The following is a 21,150-nucleotide window of genomic DNA, read 5'->3' as shown; positions in this document are numbered from 1 at the left end:
AACACCTTCTGATGTGCACGTCAGCAGATGTTCGGTCAGCTTATGTCTCACTCCCTTTCCAGCTGAACTATGCAGCACTTTGTCTTTGCCATCTTCATGGTCAGAGTCAAAGGCGTCCATTTCCACATTCTCACATATCTGCATGTCTGTTCCTCCAGGCAGTAATCAGAGCGTCACAGAATACACAGAAAGATGTGAAGGATTCATAACTTGAACACAATATTCATAGAGATCAACAATTTCTACAACATTCAGCACTTCAATGTGTGTACAGAATTCAAAGAGGTACTTTTACTCTTTTTAGCCAAGTACTTGTACTTTTACTTGAGTACGGACTTTGTATTATTCTGATGTAAATTACCAACATCTGATCATTATGTTTGTAAAAACCATAACTACTAAAAGCTGTGACAGTGTAGTTGTATGGAAACAGGATTTTTTTGGAGACAGAGTTGAGTAAACTGTGTTGCTGTAGTTTGTCCACAGATCTGATCTGATCTGGATCTTTTGTCTGTCTGCATGTAGACACATGTTTCATTCCCTCTTCTCTCTGCTGCTGTTGGTTCATGTACAATAACACTGTTGATGGACTGTGATACATAGTTTCATCTGCAGGAATTTTCCTCCGTTGGTCCTGTGGAGACATGTTGTGGTTTTTCCACATACAGTAAATGATTCCCCTGAGATGGTAGTGAAGGATCCTGAGGCCTCAGAGAGATAAAGGACTGGAGTTTAAATTTTACCTTGTTCTCTAGTTTGACTGAGTGAACCACCTCATTTTAATATGAATCAGAATATGAGACGGGACAGGTCCTAAAAAACCCATAAATAAACAGCTGTTTGGAAAAATGCATTAGAAAGAGTTAAATCTGTTCTTATTGAATTTCTTTTGGAGGATAAACATGTTTGAATTTGACTTTGTGTTTTGGAAAAACAGGAAAGTGACTTTTTCTTCCACAAATGGAGAATCTGTTGTTGTTGTTGTTTTGTTGTTGTTTTGATGAGATAATATTCAAATTCAGAACAAGATGGAGGCCAACATGCAGAAACATATTTCTAGAATTTAAAGGTTGTTTTACAGAAGGTGAAGGTGAGAAATAACTGATTGTCCTAAAATTAAAAAGGGGAAATAAAATGGACGACAGGAAATAAGCTTCTGGTTTAATGCGTATGATGTAGATTTGACGTACGGGGAAAAGCAGCCTGCGTACGTTACGTTCTAACGTGTGGATGTTGTAGCTAATGTCAGAAAACTGAAAATCATTGTTAAAAAAAAATTGTCAAAACTAAAAACTATCAGAGTCTCCACTGACAGCTGATGTGTCTTCAAACCTGCCTGTCACCTCCACTGAGAGAACAGTTGTCGTGAAAAGACCCAAACCACATTCAGGCCTCAGTGGTTCTCAGTAACCACATCTATATTTTTACTAACATGAAGCCACATGTTGTACAGAAAGAGCAGGAAGTTAAAAGTTAAAACACAACAAGGAGCAGACGGACTTTTAAATTATTATTATTAGTATTTAAATTCCTGCCAACAGGCCACATGTGAACTACTGTATGATCATGTTCTGAAGGTCAGTTTGAAGTGGTGTCAAATATTAATGCACACAGCAGCTGAATGTTGACTTTGTTGGCTGCAGAAGCTGAAACAGAAAGGAAATGTTTCATGATCATTGTTCAAGTCTAATGCAAAGGTGACGTGATGAATGAAACGGTTATGTTCTAACTGTGGTTCTCTGAGGGAAGAGTCTTTCTCCAATCGTTCCATATTCCATATGTTCCAATGACGTCCTGAGGTGATTTTCTCTGTTTTCTATTTCATGCTGTGTGATGGTTTTCTGGAAGCAGTGTCACAGCATCCGCCCTTCTATCCTCCCCTTCCCTCCTGCTCTCTCTCTCTCTCTCTCTCTCTCTCTCCCTGATTGTTTTCGTTCTCCCAGAGCACCTGGACTGCAGCGGCCGCCACACCTGCAAGCAATCACTCATCCTGATGACAGCAGTTCATATACCGGTCTCCTCCACGCCACAAGTTGCCAAATCGTCGCAGTAACCTCCTTGGTACTCGTGTACATTAGGCTCCTGGTAAAATCCGTTAGTCTGTGACAGCTAACCTGATCTTTGTCTCCCTGCCCTCAGATCCTTCAGCCGCCCTGCTGTGTTCAGCGACCCACTCGGCTCCCCGTCTCCACGGCTCCTTCTCCCGTGGTCACCATTCATCCTCCACCTGTGACTCGCCGTCCAATCGCTCCCCCCCGCACAAGGCATCGAGCTCCTCGGACCAGCCTCTCCGTTCTCCGGACATCGCCTCCCGGCAGCGCTCCCCTTTTCCCCCGACCCAATCCACTGTACCTTCCCCTAAATAAACATTCACGCCCTCCTAACCGCCTGGTTCCGTCTCTCTTTCTGGGTCCGCAAAACATTAAATACACATCAGAGTGTGACAGAACGATTTGGCCAGCTAAATGGACCCAGCAGACGCGAGCCAGCTGCAGCACGCGGTCTCCAGCCAGGGGACTCTCCTGGCCCAGCATGACCACCGGATGCGGCGGATCGAGGAGGCCTTGGACCGGAATTCCCAGCAGCTCTCACAGGTGACGGACACACTTAGGGTTCAGTGCTCCATGTCGGCCTCTTCCGCCGAGCCTGCTCCACCGCCGCAGCCGCCTACCGCTCCCGCGGTCCGCAAGTCATACGTGCCTCCCCCCGAGCCCTTCTCCGGTGACCTGGATAAGTGTCGGGGCTTCCTCTTCCAGTGTCGTCTGGTCTTTGCCCAGCAGCCCCAAACCTACGCCTCAGATGCCGCGAAGGTCGCCTATGTTGTCGGGCTGCTCCAAGGACGAGCTCTCGAGTGGGCGGAGGCAAAGCTGGGTAGCTCGTTTCTGATTCCTTTCCACACATTTGTCGAGGAATTAAGAAAAATTTTTGATCACCCGGCGCCTTCGAAGAACGCAGCCGACAGGCTTCTCTCTCTCCGCCAGGGCTTTCGTAGTGTGGCGGATTTCTCGGTGGAGTTCCGGGTGCTTGCTACGGAGGCCCAATGGGACGACGCCGCTCTGCGGACTGTTTTTCGCCACGGACTGTCCGACCCGGTGAAGGACGAGCTGACACACCGGGATCCTCCCGACTCTCTGGACGAGCTTATTGAGCTAGCCATCCGTCTGGACAACCGCATCCGTGAGCGGCGGAGAGAGAGAGGACAGATACCAGCATCTGTTCCCCAGGGCCTGCGCACTCCCCCCCTTAAGAGTCTCGTTTCTCCGGTATCCAGTGCTTCAGCCTCTTCTGAGCTCCTTGCGGAACCCATGGAACTGGCTCGTGCACGTCTTTCCCCCACGGAGCGACAACGCCGGCTTCAGGCTGGTGAGTGCATTTACTGTGGTTCCACCACACATTTCATTGCACAGTGTCCCTCACGGCCAAAAGGGGGAGCTCGTCAGGGAGACTGGGGGCCCTGATGAGCGGAGCTGTTTTCCCCGACAACCCCCAAACCCGGCTAACAGTGTCCACAACCCTCTCTTACCAGTCAGTCTCCCTCCCCCTATTGGCACTGGTAGACTCTGGGGCAGAGCATAGTCTACTAGATGCCTCCTTAGCCAAACAGTGGTCTCTTCCCCTTATTCCCCTGGATCAGCCTTTGAAGGTTAGAACCCTTGATGGATCAGGGGTCACGGAGATTTCACACAAAACAGCCCCTCTACACCTGTTAGTTTCTGGCAACCATCAAGAAGACATGTCCTTTTTCCTTATGCATTCGCCTGACAATCCCCTGGTTCTGGGCTACTCCTGGCTAAGGAAACATAATCCCCACATTGATTGGTTCTCCAATAAAATAATTGGCTGGGGAATCCCTTGCCACAACTCTTGTCTCCTTTCAGCACCATTCCCTGGTCGCCACTCTCCTCCCGTGGACACTTCCCCCACACCGGATATGTCCCTCATTCCCCCAGCCTATCATGACCTCGCCCCAGTCTTCAACAAAGAGCAAGCCCTGTCACTCCCTCCCCACCACCCATTTGACTGTGCTATAGATCTCCAGCCTGGGGCACCGTTGCCCACCGGTCACCTGTACAACCTCTCTCGCCCCGAAAGGGTATGCCATGGAGAAATACATCAGGGAGTCCCTACAAGCCGGTCTCATCCGTCCATCTTCCTCCCCTGTCGCTGCAGGTTTTTTCTTTGTCAGTAAGCAGGATAAGACTCTCCGCCCATGTATAGATTACCGGGGGTTAAACAACATTACGGTTAAGAACAGATACCCTCTCCCCCTGCTTAACTCTGCTTTTGAGTCCTTACAGGGTGCAACCATCTTCACCAAGCTGGATCTCCGTAACGCCTACCATCTGGTCCGAATCCGCGAGGGGGATGAGTGGAAGACAGCGTTCAACACACCACTGGGCCAGTTCGAGTATTTGGTAATGCCTTTTGGTTTAACTAATGCTCCAGCGGTTTTTCAGTCTCTGATCAACAGTGTGCTCCGTGACTTCATCAACCGGTTTGTTTTTGTTTACCTGGACGACATATTAATTTTTTTTAGCAATCTTCACGATCACCAACAACATGTTAGACTGGTATTACAGAGGCTACTGGAGAACAGACTCTTTGTTAAGGCGAATACGTGTGAATTTCATGTTTCCACTGTGTCATTCCTAGGATTCCTTATTGGTGAGGGAGAGGTGAAGCCTGACCCCGAGAAGACAAGCGCAGTCACGGAATGGCCCAGACCTGGGACCAGGAAGCAGTTGCAATGCTTTCTAGGCTTTGCCAATTTCTATCGCAGATTCATCAAGAACTACAGCACAATTGCCGCCCCCCTGACAAAACTAACATCTCCCATTGCCCCATTCCGCTAGACAGAGAAAGCCGAGGGAGGGTTCACCCAACTTAAGGAGCAGTTCACCTCTCCTCCCATTCTGTCTCAGCACGACACCTCTCGCCAGTTTGTAGTTGAAGTGGATGCCTCAGAGGTTGGCGTGGGTGCCGTCCTTTCCCAGCGCAGTGAGGGCGACCAGAAGCTGCGGCCCTGCGCCTTCTTCTCACGCCAGTTGTCGCCTGCCGAGAGGAACTATTCTGTGGGTGATCGTGAGCTCCTGGCAATTAAGCTGGCACTGGAGGAGTGGCGCCATTGGCTAGAGGGGGTGCCACAACCATTTATCATCTGGACTGACCATAAGAACCTCGCTCATCTCCGGACCGCCAAGCGACTCAATTCCCGCCAAGCCCGATGGTCCCTTTTCTTTGACCGCTTCAATTTTTCCCTCACCTACCGCCCCGGGTCTAAGAACATCAAACCCGACGCTTTGTCCCGCATCCACGCCCCTGAGACATCCCCCCATGATCCCGAACCCATTCTCCACCCGTCATGTGTACTGGGGGCCCTCACCTGGGAAATCGAACGAACTGTGCGCACGGCCCAGCAGCAGGAGCCCGATCCCGGCACCGGACCTCCTGGTCTCCTTTTCGTTCCTTCTCGGGTTCGTTCCCAGGTCCTCCAGTGGGCCCACTGCTCCAAGTTCTCCTGTCACCCCGGGGCGGACCGTTCCATACACCTCCTCCAGAGACACTTCTGGTGGCCGTCTCTGATTAAGGACACCCGGGAGTTTGTGGCGGCCTGCGCCACCTGTGCCCGGGGAAAAACTCCCAAGAAACCACCAGATGGCCTCCTTCAACCCCTTCCTATACCCAGTCGCCCATGGTCACACATTGCCCTGGACTTCGTCACAGGACTTCCACCATCTCATGGAAATACCACTATCCTCACCATCATCGACCGTTTCTCCAAAGCTGTCCACTTTGTCCCCCTGCCAAAATTACCTACAGCCACTGAAACAGCTGAGCTTCTCACCCAGCATGTTCTCCGTCTCCATGGAATCCCTCGCGATATTGTTTCGGACTGTGGCCCACAGTTTGTCTCCCAGGTTTGGAAGGCCTTCTGTAAGGCTCTGGGGGCAACCGTCAGTTTGTCTTCCGGGTTCCACCCCCAATCCAATGGCCAGACCGAGCGTGCAAACCAGAGTCTGGAAACCGCCCTCAGATGCGTCACTTCATCTAACCCCGCCACCTGGAGTTCATTCATTCCATGGATTGAATATGCTCATAACTCTCTCACTTCCTCTGCCACAGGTCTCTCGCCCTTTATGTGCTCTTTAGGGTACCAACCGCCAATGTTCCCAAATCAGGAGACGGAGATCGCAGTTCCGTCGGTCAACGCACATATCCGCCGTTGCCGTCGGCTATGGAAAGAGGCCCGGGCAGTCCTCCTCCGGACGACACAAAGGAACAAGCGCCTCGCCGACCGTCGAAGAACCCCGGCCCCCACCTATACACCAGGTCAGACTGTCTATCTGTCCACTCAAAATATTCCTCTGCATATCGAATCTCGTAAATTAGCCCCCAGATATATTGGCCCCTTCCCTGTTGTAAGAATAATTAACCCGTCCGCTGTACAGCTCAAACTCCCCAGAAGTATGAGAGTGCATCCCGTGTTCCACGTCTCTCAGTTAAAACCAGTCTCTTCCAGTCCTTTGTGCCCACCGACCGACCCCCCACCTCCCACCCGGCCTATCGACAATCACCCCGCCTACACTGTGCGTCGCATCTTGGACGTTCGCCGCCGGGGCCGGGGTCTCCAATATTTGGTGGACTGGGAAGGTTACGGTCCGGAGGAACGCTCCTGGGTTCCCCGGGCTTGGATCTTGGATCCTAAGGTTGTCAGGTGCTTCCACCAGGCTCACCCTGACAAGCCTGGCCGGTCGCCCAGAGGCGACCCTTGAGGAGGGGGTACTGTCACAGCATCCGCCCTTCTATCCTCCCCTTCCCTCCTGCTCTCTCTCTCTCTCTCTCTCTCTCCCTGATTGTTTTCGTTCTCCCAGAGCACCTGGACTGCAGCGGCCGCCACACCTGCAAGCAATCACTCATCCTGATGACAGCAGTTCATATACCGGTCTCCTCCACGCCACAAGTTGCCAAATCGTCGCAGTAACCTCCTTGGTACTCGTGTACATTAGGCTCTTGCTAAAACCTGTTAGTTTGCAACAGCTAACCTGCTCTTTGTCTCCCTGCCCTCAGATCCTCCAGCCGCCCTGCTGTGTTCAGCGACCCCCTCGGCTCCCCGTCTCCACGGCTCCTTCTCCCGCGGTCACCATTCATCCTCCACCTGTGACTCGCCGTCCAATCGCTCCCCCCCGCACAAGGCATCGAGCTCCTCGGACCAGCCTCTCCGTTCTCCGGACATCGCCTCCCGGCAGCGCTCCCCTTTTCCCCCGACCCAATCCACTGTACCTTCCCCTAAATAAACATTCACGCCTTCCTAACCGCCTGGTTCCGTCTCTCTGTCTGGGTCCGCAAAACATTAAATACACATCAGAGTGTGACAAGCAGAGCTTTGATGTGGCCTTCAGCTGGCAGCTGGACATGGATGGAATATGTAACAGTGCAGAGAGTCTTGAGCTATAGAGAACAAAAGTGAAAGGGAGCAGTAACACATTTTTAAAACACTAATACTGAACAGTTTGACTTTACAAATAGGCAAAGTGCAGTTAGTTCACCTGAACATAAAAACTTCTACTTCTGCAGAAAAGGATGATTCCTGTGTGATGAGCTGCAGACAAACATTTTTACAAATCTGCTTTTAGTTTTACGACAACAAACATCTGTAACATCAGCTGCATTTGACCAATCATCTCTGTCCGGACTGTTTTTTGTGAGTGAAATATTTAAATAGAGATCATATCAAGTTCTATTGATTCTTATTTTTTACCTGAGTATAGTTTCGTGACGTTGATCATGTGTTGAATTATTCACTAACTTGTTTTTTTCCTCCACAGATTCTCAGTGATCTACGTTTTTGTGAGTTTCTCTTTGACTGCAGGTAAGTTTCTCTGTGTTCTGCAGCTTTAGGTGCTGAGATTCCCACATTTCTTACAACATTAAGACACTTAAACTTCTGAGACAAGAGGAAACGTGAACATCTACAGCTGCTGAGGACGTTCATGTTGTAAAATCTACAAGCTTGGGACAGATACTGACTGTTCCGTTGTTTCCAGAACGACCAAGACTGAACTTTGAATTCAAAAAATATTAGTTTGGAAGTTTCCTGGACACAGGAAGCTGTTTCTGTTTGGATTTCTTGGCCACAGCTGTTGCAGGCACAGGTCCATTCGCCTAAACCTGTATAGAAACAATAGGGAAGTGCTAATTCTAGTTTCTTATTGAGGCTCATTTAAGATGTGTACATTTTAGGTACAGTAGGTGAACTCAGGTGTACTGAGAAGTTTCAGTTAGCATTAATAATCATTTTACCTCCATGAATGCTCCTAAAACTCATAGCAGAACAAGATACATCACCTTATGTGCAGTAAAGTAAATGAGAGACCACAGTTGACCCATATTGGCTCTGGAAGGGTTTTTCCCTATGACAGAGCTGGAACTCCACTCACACACACACTCTAACATACTCAGCAAGAATTGGCTTTAACTTACTCAGAATACTTCAGAAATGTTCTCTTGAAACTCGGAACATGTTAGAAAATCACTACAATCCCTTTCATAGTGTCAAACACGGTAAACATAACTAGAAATCATAGAAATAATCACGAGAGCGATGTTAGATGTTTCCTCAACGAGAGACAGGAGCTGTGCATCTCAGACTAGCAGATAAAACAACTTTCCAGATCACTGAAAACACTTATCACAACTTCAGCAACAAAGTATTAAAGGAATCATTAGAAAACCAGGCTGAGCTTCACCAGGTCAACGTCCTGATCCCAGAACCCAAAGAGATTCACTGTATTGTAACAGGAAATACAGAAGAACAAAATATGTTTGTTCTTAAAAATGATTTGTATTCAATTGTGGCAGAGATATGAATTTCATATAATTATAGATGTGACTGAAATTTACCGTGTTTTAAGTCTGTGAGCATTTGTTTCAGTTGCTGTGTGGACAAACTGTCCTGTTGTTCAGCAGACATCTGTCTCTGTACTGCTGTGATTTCTATCTGACTGTTTCAAGGAAACATTGGTTTTTTCTTACAGTGAGCTGCCTGAAAGTCATCGAGCGTTTTACAGGAGAAGACGCCCTGCTGCCCTGTGTCTACAAAGGACATAATCCTCCACCTGAGACACTGTCCATCTTCTGGAGGGACAAAGAAAACAGCCCTGTGTTGAACATAAAGAATAATAAAGCAGATAATTCATCACAGCACCAGAAGTTCAGAGGTCAAGTGGAAAGTTTTCCTGACCTTTACAAAGACGGAAACTTCTCCATCATCCTGAAGAAAGTGCAGCAGTTGGACAATGGTGTCTATGAGTGTCACGTCCCAGTGGTGGACGTGGAGCAGAGAGTTCAGCTGAGTGTCTTAGGTTAGTTTAAAGAGAACTTTAGGAAGGATCACAGTGTTTATACTGAGCCCATCAGCTTCTGCATTGACTTTTCATTTTTGTTTTGGATGAATCAGGATAAAGCTCTGACTTTTATTTAAACGCTGACACCTGCTGCACTCGATTGGTTTCACTCACTTCAACATCAACTACATCACATGGTCATCATGAATGTCAGTGTACACTGACCATCCACCACATTAAAAGCATACTGTTAGCAATGATGATCATTTAATGTGACAAAGCATCTGACATGTAACATTTGGAGGGTTTAAGACCACAGTGTTTTCAAATCTGCTCTGACTTTGGTACATTTGTAATAATAATGTTCTTACTCAAGTTTAACAGGCCTAAAATGTCCCTGTGTTTGTTCAGATGCACTAAGTAAAGAGTCTGAATTGTCCTCAGATGATGAGCTCAACCTGTTTTCTGTTTCCCACAGAGGCCGCAACTCAGCACGTCACTGAGGCGCCATGTGTAGCGCTCGAGCCGTAAACCGACGTGTGACGTCACCGGTCCCATGATAGTTGTCGCTCGATACGAGCTCCGACACTTGGAGTCGACACACGGCGGTTCGTCGGACATTGCCGAGCTGTGCCGAGCGCGCTGACACGGGCCAAACCAAACGGGCTCCGTGGGTCTGTGTGTTGTCAACGTTCCTGCGAAGTTACAAATCTCTGCAACATGTTTGTGACACGAGATTCTACCGTTGATACTTTTTACTCCTGCTCTTACTAGTACTACTACTTCTACCCCACTGAATACTGCTATTTCTCAGCTGCCTTTATTTTCACAGTTAGTAAAACAAATACTGCTTCTTGTATCAGTACTACTGTTACTACCACCACTGAAACTCACTGTGTTTACTACCGTTGTAATGAATTACAGGTTCAGTAGAAGTAGTACTAGTAGTGGTGGTAAATAATACAGTAGTACTGGTACTCGCAGTTGCAGTACTGTGTTACAGCTGTGGCTCCATCTGTGCAGAAAAACTCAAAGATCAGATTTTAATCATTTCAGTTTTTATTTCTCAGCAAAACAAAGTTCAGTGTGTTTTTCCATGTTAAGAATATTCATATATACATGCAGCATGTGAAGTCAAACCTTGAATCTTCATCATGTTTTCTGCAGGTTAAGAATATTTCTGGGACTGTTTGCAGCTGGTTTCACAGTGAGAGGAGCAGCAGGGAGCAGCAGGGAGCAGCAGGGTCAGAGTCACTGCAGCAGAACAGGAGGGTTCAGCAACATGAACAACCACAGGCTTTATTTTAGACTCTTCGTGTCCCCTGAAAACAGCCACAGCAGATATTGACCCTGATAAAAGGACAAAAATAAAAGCTTATTTAAAGCTTCAGTGACGTCTGCAAGGTTTGATGCTTTATTTTAGACTCTTCATGTCCCCTGAAAACAGCCACAGCAGATATTGACCCTGATAAAAGGACAAAAATAAAAGCTTATTTTAAAGCTTCAGTGACGTCTGGAAGGTTCAGCCAATTCTACTTGTACTTGTTTGTGACACGAGATTTTACCGTTGATACTTTTTACTCCTGCTCTTACTAGTACTACTACTTCTACCCCAATGAATATTGCTATTTCTCAGCTGCCTTTATTTTCACAGTTAGTAAAACAAATACTGCTTCTTGTATCAGTACTGCTGTTACTACCACCACTGAAACTCACTGTGTTTACTACCGTTGTAATACTGGTGTTGCTGGAATGGTTTGTATAAAAAGACATGCAGCTACAGGAAATGTCTTTGCTTTGAGCTCTGTTTTTGTTACTGGTGTCATAATATCTCTCCTCTAAAATGTTAATCTTTCATCCAGTTTTCTCACATCATTGTGCAGAAGAATCACACATATTATAAAGCACAGTTACTTTACTAGTGTGCTCTAAGTTCAGGGTCCAAGTGTGAACATTTGTATCAAGACAAAATGATCAAATAACATGAAATATATGTTCTATTCACACAAACACTCCCAGTGCTTCTGTTTGATCACTTTGTACCGATCCTGACTTTGTGTCTGTGATAGATTTAGTCAGACTTTACATACAACAATCAAGGTGTGAAGTAGGAAGTGAAGAACTTGTCTCAGTGTGAAGGACGGAGCAGCATCAGGTCAGAGCTGTGCTGGTTTAGAGTCTCTCTAGTTTCTGATACTGAACCTGATCATGGATCTGCTTTGGTTGATCCTGCTGGTGTTTCTGGTCTGTGCAGAGGCCCAGAACGTGACAGAGGTCAAAGTGGAGCTGGGTCAGAACGTCACTCTGAACTGTTCAGGGGATAATTCAGACATGTATTGGTACATGGAGATCCACAGTCAGTTTAAAGGAGGCATCAGCCGCACTTTCGATGAAGATCCTGTTACTACAAAGTACTTTGTTTCTACTTTTAGACCCAAATATTCAGCCTTTGGAAAAAGCCTCTTGATCAGCAACATCACAGCAGACGACTGCAGACTGTACTTCTGTGGCAGGAAGATAAATGGCAGCATTCAGTTCATGGATACGTTCAGTCTGGTCTCAGGTCAGTAGTTTTTAACAAATGTTTCTTTCATCAAATTGGAAATGAGATAATTTACAGTTGCCTCCTGTCATATGTAACACAGTTGGTCATATGGTTGTTACATGGTATTAATGTACATTAAAATGTATAATCTATTAATTTTAAATTTTTGAATCAACAAGACAAAATTTTCATGTTAACTTAAATATGTTAGAACGTCTGAAAATGAGGAGCTGAACGTTTGTTGGTGAACTGTTCAGATCAAATGTCTCATGTCACTGTCAGTCTTTTGTTCAGCTTGGTCCTTTTTCCCCAGATGTTCCCGTTGGTCCACCCAACAACAGCTCTGAGGAAAACGACAATAACCAGCATCTTCACTTACTTATACACCAGTACAAGTTCACCTTGTATGGATCCTTTGTTTTGAACTTTCTCTTAGTGACCGGTGAGTCTGTGATTAGTTTTTCAGAATTTGTATCAACAAAAAAAGATTTAGACTCTTGTAACTCTTAAGAGAGTTGAGCACATTGTGAGGTATATTCAAGATATTAACTGAAAACCAAGCAGGAAGTGAAGTCCAGGTGTTTTTGTTACATATTATAAACCAAAGGTAGTTTTGTTCTCTTGTCACGTCTCTTTAACAGCATGAGATTCTTCTTCTATCTGCTCTGCATTTACCAAACATTAGGGAGAATGAAGTTACGTGTGCGATGGTTGGTTTGGTGTTTGAATGTGAAGTGGAATCAGTTTGAAGGTGACTCACCTGAGGCTCTGCTGCAGGTTTGCTTTGTTCACTGATTTGGTTGAAGAAGAAGAAGAACTGTAGCCGTCAGGTGACTCATCCTTCACCTAATAACACAGGAACTCTGGATTCACAGCAGGTGAACAAACCTATTTATACTGTCACAGTACTAATACTTCTAGTACTACTGCAGATAATACTATTGCTACTACTATTTCTGATGCCGTTATCTGTTACAGTTACTGCTTCTACTACCTACTGCTGCTACTCCTCAGTACTTCTGCTGATAATGTTAATGGTACTAATACTAGTTACTGCTATATCTACTAGGAGATGCTGCAGATTTTACTACTATTCTAACTACAACCTGCTATCAGACCAGTTTTGTTCTGGGACCCACTCCTGTACACAAACATTAAAGCTAAGGAAGCTGTGGACTTGACACATCTGTGTCCTACATTTATTAGAGATGGGAAAAAGCTCTTTAAGTCTTAAAACCTCTTAGATTTTACTTCTTAGATTTAAGAGAGATGTCATCAAAAATCAAAAACCATGACCTGGGTCACTGAGGATCTCCACACTTTGGTTATGTAATACTGTACTAGATCTCTTTCTACTAGTACTACCATTTCTATGAGTGGTATTACTCCTGTGTGGTACTCAGTACTCTTCCTGTGTGTTGCAGTATGCAGAGATCCAGTTCCCCCTCATCAGAGCCCCCCCACCTGCTGCTTCTTCAGAGTGTATTTACTCCAAAGTTAAGCTTCCTCACTCAACTCATCCTGGACGCTGACGGAGACACCTGGACTGTACCTGTACACCAGGTCTACTCACCTGTAGTATTCATGTTTGACCTTCACACAGCTGGGACAAAGGACTTCCTGTTCCACTGTCAGTCTGTGAGACAAACCTGTCAGAGGGTTGATTTTGTCTGTGTTTAGTTGGACTCTTAAACAACACTTTGTCTGTGTTTCTGCAGTGAAAAATCCCTCAGTCGTGTGAAGGGAGCATTTTTATTTTTACGTTATGTGGAAAGTAGTTGTTGCTGTGTTGTGGTGTGTTGTTGGTGTTGTTCTGGCTGGTAGGAGGTCACTTTTCTTTCTGTGCTGCTGTTGACTAACTGTCAGATATTATAGCAACTGTTCAGTTATGGAGCCAATAAAAAAGTCTAACCTTTGAAAATTACCATTAAAAGTTGGTTAAACTAATTCTACCTGCTTTGTCTTATCAATGATTCATAGAAACAAATTTGTGTCTGCAAAAGAACCAAAAACATAAATGAGAAGTCAGGAAAAGAAACTGTTGCATTCACCTAATTTCTCCAAAAGCTGATTAGCTCTGATGTTCTTAAGCTTATTTTAATGAGCTTAAGTGTTAAATTAGTCAGTGTCACAGTGAAATACGTCCTGTTTCTCTGCAGTTTACAGCTTTTAGCTTCAGAGCATTTTCTTTGTTCAGCAGGGTTTTAATGAGTTTTCAACACTAGCAACACCTTTATTTTTGCACCTCCCTGTTTCCTCCCACAGTCTCTACAGAGCTTGGTGAAGACCACAAGCTGAAACACGTTGGTCAACAAGTGTTTCTGGGAGTTTGAGTTCTTTTAATTTGGCTTAACTCATTTGTCCGTGCAGACGTCCACGTTCTGCCTGGGCATGAACCAGAACTAGTTGCATGCTTGTTTTAATGTAGTTCAGCTACAAACAAATGAAGCAGCTCTTCTTCCTGAAGTCTCTGGTAGAAAACTCTTTGTGGTCATTTTGTGTTTTCTCCTCATTTTCTCCTCTTCTCTGTTGAACCCTGTCTGCTCTTAGATTATTGTGCAACAAGCAGCGTTGGGTTCATCACCACAGAAACCTATCATTTTATATGAATAACCCTGCAGTGTCTCCTGTTCTCTGACAGGCTTTTAGAGACAGACACAGAAAACAGGTCACACACTCAGCACTGTGTCCGTTCCAGTAAAAAGAAACTATGGGAACATGGGAAGATCAGCTGGACTTCATTGGAAATGTTGCAGTACATGGATGTCAGGATTGGTAACTTCACTTCCTCCTTCAAGCTTTTATTTTGCAGTCACTTCCTGTTCGTGGTCCCTTCACATTCACTCTGCTTTGGACCGTTTACCACCTGAATCTGAATGACTAAGGATTATGAGTACTGTTATCTGCTAAAGAAGAATCAAGATGACCACAAGCCCTTGTAAGCACGTCATTATAGGAAGAGGATTTACCACACTATGTCTTGGCTGTAATCAGGCCATGCATGTTTCTGGTCTCCGTGACCTTTTGACCCACATTGACCTGTTCAGTGCTGTTAGTGTTGTGGATGATCTATTTATGGTCTATTTCATTTAGAAACCATTTGTTCATATTTTGAAATGAATCATCACCTTTTAAATCATGATGCATTAGTTTCTAATCTCTTATATCTACCAGTACAATAAAAATACTGCTTGTTTAAAGTATTAAACTTTACTGAAGTATTTGGATGCAGTACTTTTACACTGATGAAATGTGTTCAGAAAATGTTCTGAATACTGTGTATTAGTGATCATTGTTCCTGCTAACTGTGACTCACTGGTTACACACAGTGAAGTGTTGACCATGGCTGCAGACAGGAAACACAAAGTGAGACCGAGGTCACAGCTGCTTCTTTTTCTTCTTTAACGTCTCCATGTCAGTTTTTATCTTAATCAAACTACAGACATTTATTCACATTATTCATTTGTCTGTTTACACAAAAACAGTCAGCAAATGTATTTGCTGCTGCTACTGTACATTGTAGTACTACTACTATTAGCCTCTACTTCTGTTAGTACAGCTACCATGAGTAGTATTACATCTGATACTGCTGTGTTTGGCCAAATGACTAATATTACCACTCAAACTGCTATTAGTACTACTAAACACCTACTTTTACTACTGTTGCTGCGAGTACTGCAAATGATACTGTGTTAGTGGGCAGAAAAACGTAAATAACAAACAGAAAATTTATTTCATTATTTATTTATTGTGGTAAAATCCTCCAGACATATATATTTGTGTGTGGCTAAAGTATGTGAACCCTTTAACAGCCTCTCTATCAAACATCTTCAGGTCTTTCCACAGTATTTCTAAAAGGTTTAGATTTGAACTTTGACTCAGCAGAACCAGAACATCACATGTCCTCTGCTTTAACTCTGTGTCTTTTTTTTTACAGTTTGTTTGTCCAGCTCAGACGTCACAGCTCCATCCATGATGTGAAGCTGTACTGGTCCAAAGGCAAAGGCATCAAAGTAGGTCCAGGTCCAGGTCCAAGTATTAACATCCAGTGAAATAACAGTGTCATCTGCATATAAAGTCACTCACATGATATAAAGTTATGAAGGGTTTATGTTGTTCTCACTTCTGCAGCTACACAGTTTCTCCAGGTTGAGTTTTTACACCCACAGAGCTTCTGTGGGGGGGTGTTATGGTGAGAACTGCTGTGTGGTCAGGTGGTGGGTGAACAACCTACTCATCTCTAAAGACAGAATCACAGAAAAAAAAACCCTGCACCCAGAATATTAATGTCTCCAAGTTTGATTTGCAACAATCTTTAAGTGACACTATAGTCATGTTGTTCCAGGGGCTCTGTGTGAGTCTCTGGGTCTCAGCAAGGGGGAAATGGCTTCTAAGATTGGCCACATTTGTAAGAACAAACACACCTAATGAGTGAATATGCTGAACCCACCTCTTCCTGCTGTGTTACTTTGACCACCAAAAAGCTGCAGACGAGCCCTGAGCACTTTGTTTAATGGTCATAGAGCTCAGTTTAAAGACAGACAGACTGAAACAATCTCATGATAAGAAGCCAAATGTAAAATAATGTGAAACTGTTGTTGTGAGACACTGGAAAACGTCATGTGAGGAAGTTCATGTGCTGTGATTAAAAGATCCTAAATGGAGCCTGAGCTGTGAAAGATTCCTCAAAAAGTGACTTTACCTTCACGTAAACAACTGGAACTGAGCTCAACAGAAGGCCGATCGTTTATCAGGACATAGTCGTCACAGCTGGAATCAGCTCAGTATCAGTTCAGTACTAGTAGTATCAGTAGTAGTAGTAGTAGTGTTGGAGCTTGAAGCTGAGTTTTAATGAAACTAGCTTCAGAAATGAAGCTGGTTATTTTCTGTAGATTTGTGGTTTTCAGAGACATTTTGAAACCGGATTAATGAGGTCCAAGTCAAACTTGTTCCTGTATTTTTAGTCCCAGACAACTGAGAAACTTTTAAGGATCCTGAAACCACATCCTCCCTCAGACTTCACACTTCACCTAAAGTCTGATCTGAGCCATAAACAGATATTCTACATCCTTCAATATTCATCACTTCAGTAATATTAGTAAAAGTACAGCAGTACCAGGTGTCAGTAGTAAATGGCCACTTATATAGTGCTTTTATCCAAAGTGCTTTACAATGTTGAGTTCTCTCTCTCACAAGGTCGTCGTGAAGGTCGTCTGATGTCACTATGTGAACAGTTGTGGTCAAACGTTGGTCAAAAACCTACAGAACCAAAGTCTGAGCTTCTGTCTGTTTATTCGATTGGCTTTTCATCATAGTCGTCTGTTAAACTTTAGTGTGTTTTTCGTCCTAAGCACGTGATGTTGGTTGTGATCAACATGTGTCCAGACACACACAAACTATCCTGTGTCTAAATGCTAGGAGCTTTAGTCCGGTTCCATTGACTTTGAAGGACGTGTTGGGTGTTTCCAGTTAGTTTTCCTTTCCCTCCCCACTCCACGTATGTGGATCTAATGTTCTAACACACACTTATGTCCTGTTGTGGATGAAGCAGCTGTCAGTGCTAAAAGTCACCTGCTGACACATGAACACATGAATAATTACAAACCTACAATCTCATATTTATCACTGTGCACGAGTACTGATGGTACTTTAAGTATACTGCCATACAAATGCTTTAGTACTTCGACCTAAGTAAAGTTTGGAAAGCAGGACACTGGTAATAAGAGTTTGACGTGTGTGTGTGTGTGTGTGTGGGTGTGTGTGTGTGTGTGTGTGTGTGTGTGTGTGTGTGTGTGTGTGTGTGTGTGTGTGTGTGTGTGTGTGTGTGTGTGTGAAAACGCTGATCAACACTGTGCTGTGCTGCCACCTGCTGGTTTAAGTGAGCAGATTCTCCACTCAAACACAAGTGAAAGAACCCAGAGGGGACAACAGGTCATGCTGGACATCATCCACAGTGTCCCAGATGGTCCTGACCAGCACCACGTCACAGTGTTTAGCCTCATGTCAACATTTCTCCGAAATGAAATGAACAATTCCTGCTTTGAATATTACACTGAAGACTCAAACAGTGGATTGAAGGTTTAGCAGCAGCTGAATTTGATGAAGGAACATTTGCACCTGACAAATGTGAATTAAATATTATGTTTCATTATCTTTTTTTGCCTTTTCAAACTAAGGGAGTTGAAGATTCTGCACCCAGCTGTAAACATACAAACAGAAGAAATTTTTTTGGAGAAACCATGATCTGAGTTATGGACCAATGTCACTTGTTCAAACAGCTTAACAGTCTGTTTCCTTCAGACAGAACGAGTGAGACGATGCACAGAAACATGATTTAAACAGGTCTCATCTGAGGTGAGACAGCAGCAGTTGGACTCAACCACACACTTCACGTCCTCTGTCATTCAGGGTCTGTCCAACAACTCTTCCTGCACCTTAGAAAATGTCTTTCCACAGTTCTTATTTGTGCACAAAATTAGGTTTTCTTCTGTTTTTGTTAGTTTTTTCAGGAGCAGAACCCAGAAGCCCACAGACTGTAATGTATCACAGCAGGGGGCAGGACAGTAACCACCCAGAGACACCATCATCATCATCATCATCAGACAGGAGGTCAGCTCATCAGGATCCATTGTGAAGGACACTGAGGCTGAGAGTATTTGAGCGGCACTAACCCCGTTTGACTGGTCGGACACACTTTGCACTTTAAAAAAAGCACTGAAAAAGAGTTCATGCAACGTTTTCATTGCATTTCAATATTCCATTACATTGTTGAGGCAATAGAACATGCGAAAACAGTGTTTCATAAACTTAAACAGGACAAAGCTCTATCATTAAAAACCCAAAAAATCTAAAAAATCTGACATCTGACCGACCAAGTACTTAATGAGTCACAACACAACAACATGAATATGGAGACGAGATTTCACTGTAGCAAGAGAATCAACTGCACCGTGTCTGTGTAACACAAAGTTACAGAAATGGCTGAACTGTCACCAGATCAGTCAGACAAATGTAACCCAAACATGAATGATTAAAATAATAAAACCAAATATGCTTCCTCTGAGCTACAGGATCAGACATTTTACTTGGACAGAAAAATGTGTAGCATAGATTACAGCACAGCTCTGATGTGATGCTTCACTTCCTGTTTCACAGAATGATGATGTCGTATGTACATTCTGAGGATCGAGACCACAAATACCCACGTGTCACTAGATGCTCAACAACCTGTGTACTTACAGGTTCAGTAGAAGTAGTACTAGTAGTGGTGGTAAATAATACAGTAGTACTGGTACTCGCAGTTGCAGTACTGTGTTACAGCTGTGGCTCCATCTGTGCAGAAAAACTCAAAGATCAGATTTTAATCATTTCAGTTTTTATTTCTCAGCAAAACAAAGTTCAGTGTGTTTTTCCATGTTAAGAATATTCATATATACATGCAGCATGTGAAGTCAAACCTTGAATCTTCATCATGTTTTCTGCAGGTTAAGAATATTTCTGGGACTGTTTGCAGCTGGTTTCACAGTGAGAGGAGCAGCAGGGAGCAGCAGGGAGCAGCAGGGTCAGAGTCACTGCAGCAGAACAGGAGGGTTCAGCAACATGAACAACCACAGGCTTTATTTTAGACTCTTCGTGTCCCCTGAAAACAGCCACAGCAGATATTGACCCTGATAAAAGGACAAAAATAAAAGCTTATTTAAAGCTTCAGTGACGTCTGCAAGGTTTGATGCTTTATTTTAGACTCTTCATGTCCCCTGAAAACAGCCACAGCAGATATTGACCCTGATAAAAGGACAAAAATAAAAGCTTATTTTAAAGCTTCAGTGACGTCTGGAAGGTTCAGCCAATTCTACTTGTACTTGTTTGTGACACGAGATTTTACCGTTGATACTTTTTACTCCTGCTCTTACTAGTACTACTACTTCTACCCCAATGAATATTGCTATTTCTCAGCTGTACTGCTGTTACTACCACCACTGAAACTCACTGTGTTTACTACCGTTGTAATACTGGTGTTGCTGGAATGGTTTGTATAAAAAGACATGCAGCTACAGGAAATGTCTTTGCTTTGAGCTCTGTTTTTGTTACTGGTGTCATAATATCTCTCCTCTAAAATGTTAATCTTTCATCCAGTTTTCTCACATCATTGTGCAGAAGAATCACACATATTATAAAGCACAGTACTTTACTAGTGTGCTCTAAGTTCAGGGTCCAAGTGTGAACATTTGTATCAAGACAAAATGATATCAGTGACCCAAAAACATCAAATAACATGAAATATATGTTCTATTCACACAAACACTCCCAGTGCTTCTGTTTGATCACTTTGTGCTGATCCTGACTTTGTGTCTGTGATATATTTAGTCAGACTTTACATACAACAATCAAGGTTTGAAGTAGGAAGTGAAGAACTTGTCTCAGTGTGAAGACGGAGCAGCATCAGGTCAGAGCTGTGCTGGTTTAGAGTCTCTCTAGTTTCTGATACTGAACCTGATCATGGATCTGCTTTGGATGATCCTGCTAGTGATTGTGAGACTTTGGGAAACAGCTTCACAATCACCAACATCAGAGAACTGCAGACTGTACTTCATCAGAAAACTCAGCTCCCATGAAGTAAAAGTACAAAAGCAGCAGAGCAGGTACTTATGTAATGATACCACAGTTTGTCCCACATCACAGAATTCCCATCGTGTTTCAGTGTTCTGCCTGTAAACTCTTCCAACTTGTGCAGCATTCTGTCCTCTGTCCTGCAGTTATGGGACATGTGTCTGAACTTAGTGTGGCCACAGTCTTTGGCCTGCAAACACATAGGGCATGTGGAGAAAGATGTTCTTTAAGGTGCACTGCAAAACTAAATATGGGATAAACAGTGTTATCAGAACCCACCATTCTAACTGCTGCGTTCAAAGGCCGGATTGGTTCGACATCAGTCGACTCAGTGCAAACCTCTTGTTTTAATTGGCCACGAAGTGGTTTCACATTTGATGTCAGTGGGGCAAAAGTAAGACATCAACTCCTTTAACAGCTCATTCTCACTCCCCAGGAGTAAAATATGATGCTTTTGTGTTAAACGCTGACACAAGATGGCGCACAAAAACATTCATTCTGTCTGGAACTTCTGCTACTACTGCTACTACTACTCCAGCAAACAGTGGTCAGGGAGAAGTGAACAGCTGGGGACAGAGTCAGGTGATCAGGTCTGGGGACGGGACAAAGAAGTGTCAGGAAGCAAGAACAAACTGCACAAAAGTATACAGACAC

General features: G+C 44.2%; 1 protein-coding gene and 1 long non-coding RNA gene across 4 annotated transcripts; both read left to right on the top strand.

Annotated features, from left to right (window-relative positions):
- Positions 1-1,332: 1,332 nt before the first annotated feature.
- LOC137125585 (uncharacterized) lies at positions 1,333-9,820 on the top strand. Its single transcript, XR_010914175.1, has 3 exons — positions 1,333-1,799; positions 7,827-7,870; positions 9,036-9,820. It is a non-coding gene; the product is annotated as an uncharacterized lncRNA (long non-coding RNA).
- A 503-nt stretch (positions 9,821-10,323) lies between these two features.
- Positions 10,324-14,404, top strand: LOC137126314 (uncharacterized). Of its 3 annotated transcripts, XM_067502964.1 has the most exons (4): positions 10,600-11,907; positions 12,203-12,331; positions 12,667-12,767; positions 13,314-14,119. In XM_067502964.1, exons 1-4 carry the CDS (start codon positions 11,553-11,555, stop codon positions 13,419-13,421), a joined length of 693 nt encoding a protein of 230 aa, XP_067359065.1. In that variant the 5' UTR covers positions 10,600-11,552; the 3' UTR covers positions 13,422-14,119. The 3 variants fall into 3 exon arrangements, with proteins under 3 accessions (XP_067359067.1, XP_067359066.1, XP_067359065.1); XM_067502966.1 differs by lacking the exon at positions 12,667-12,767 and having other exon boundaries at positions 10,324-11,907; positions 13,314-14,404; XM_067502965.1 differs by lacking the exon at positions 12,203-12,331 and having other exon boundaries at positions 10,596-11,907; positions 13,314-14,121.
- The last annotated feature ends 6,746 nt before the right edge of the window (positions 14,405-21,150 follow it).

Source organism: Channa argus, chromosome 4 (assembly GCF_033026475.1).
Source record: "Channa argus isolate prfri chromosome 4, Channa argus male v1.0, whole genome shotgun sequence".
NCBI classification, from domain to species: Eukaryota; Metazoa; Chordata; class Actinopteri; order Anabantiformes; family Channidae; genus Channa; species Channa argus.
The sequence above is the reverse complement of the archived record's forward strand: the minus strand, read 5'-3'. Positions and strand labels throughout refer to the sequence as shown.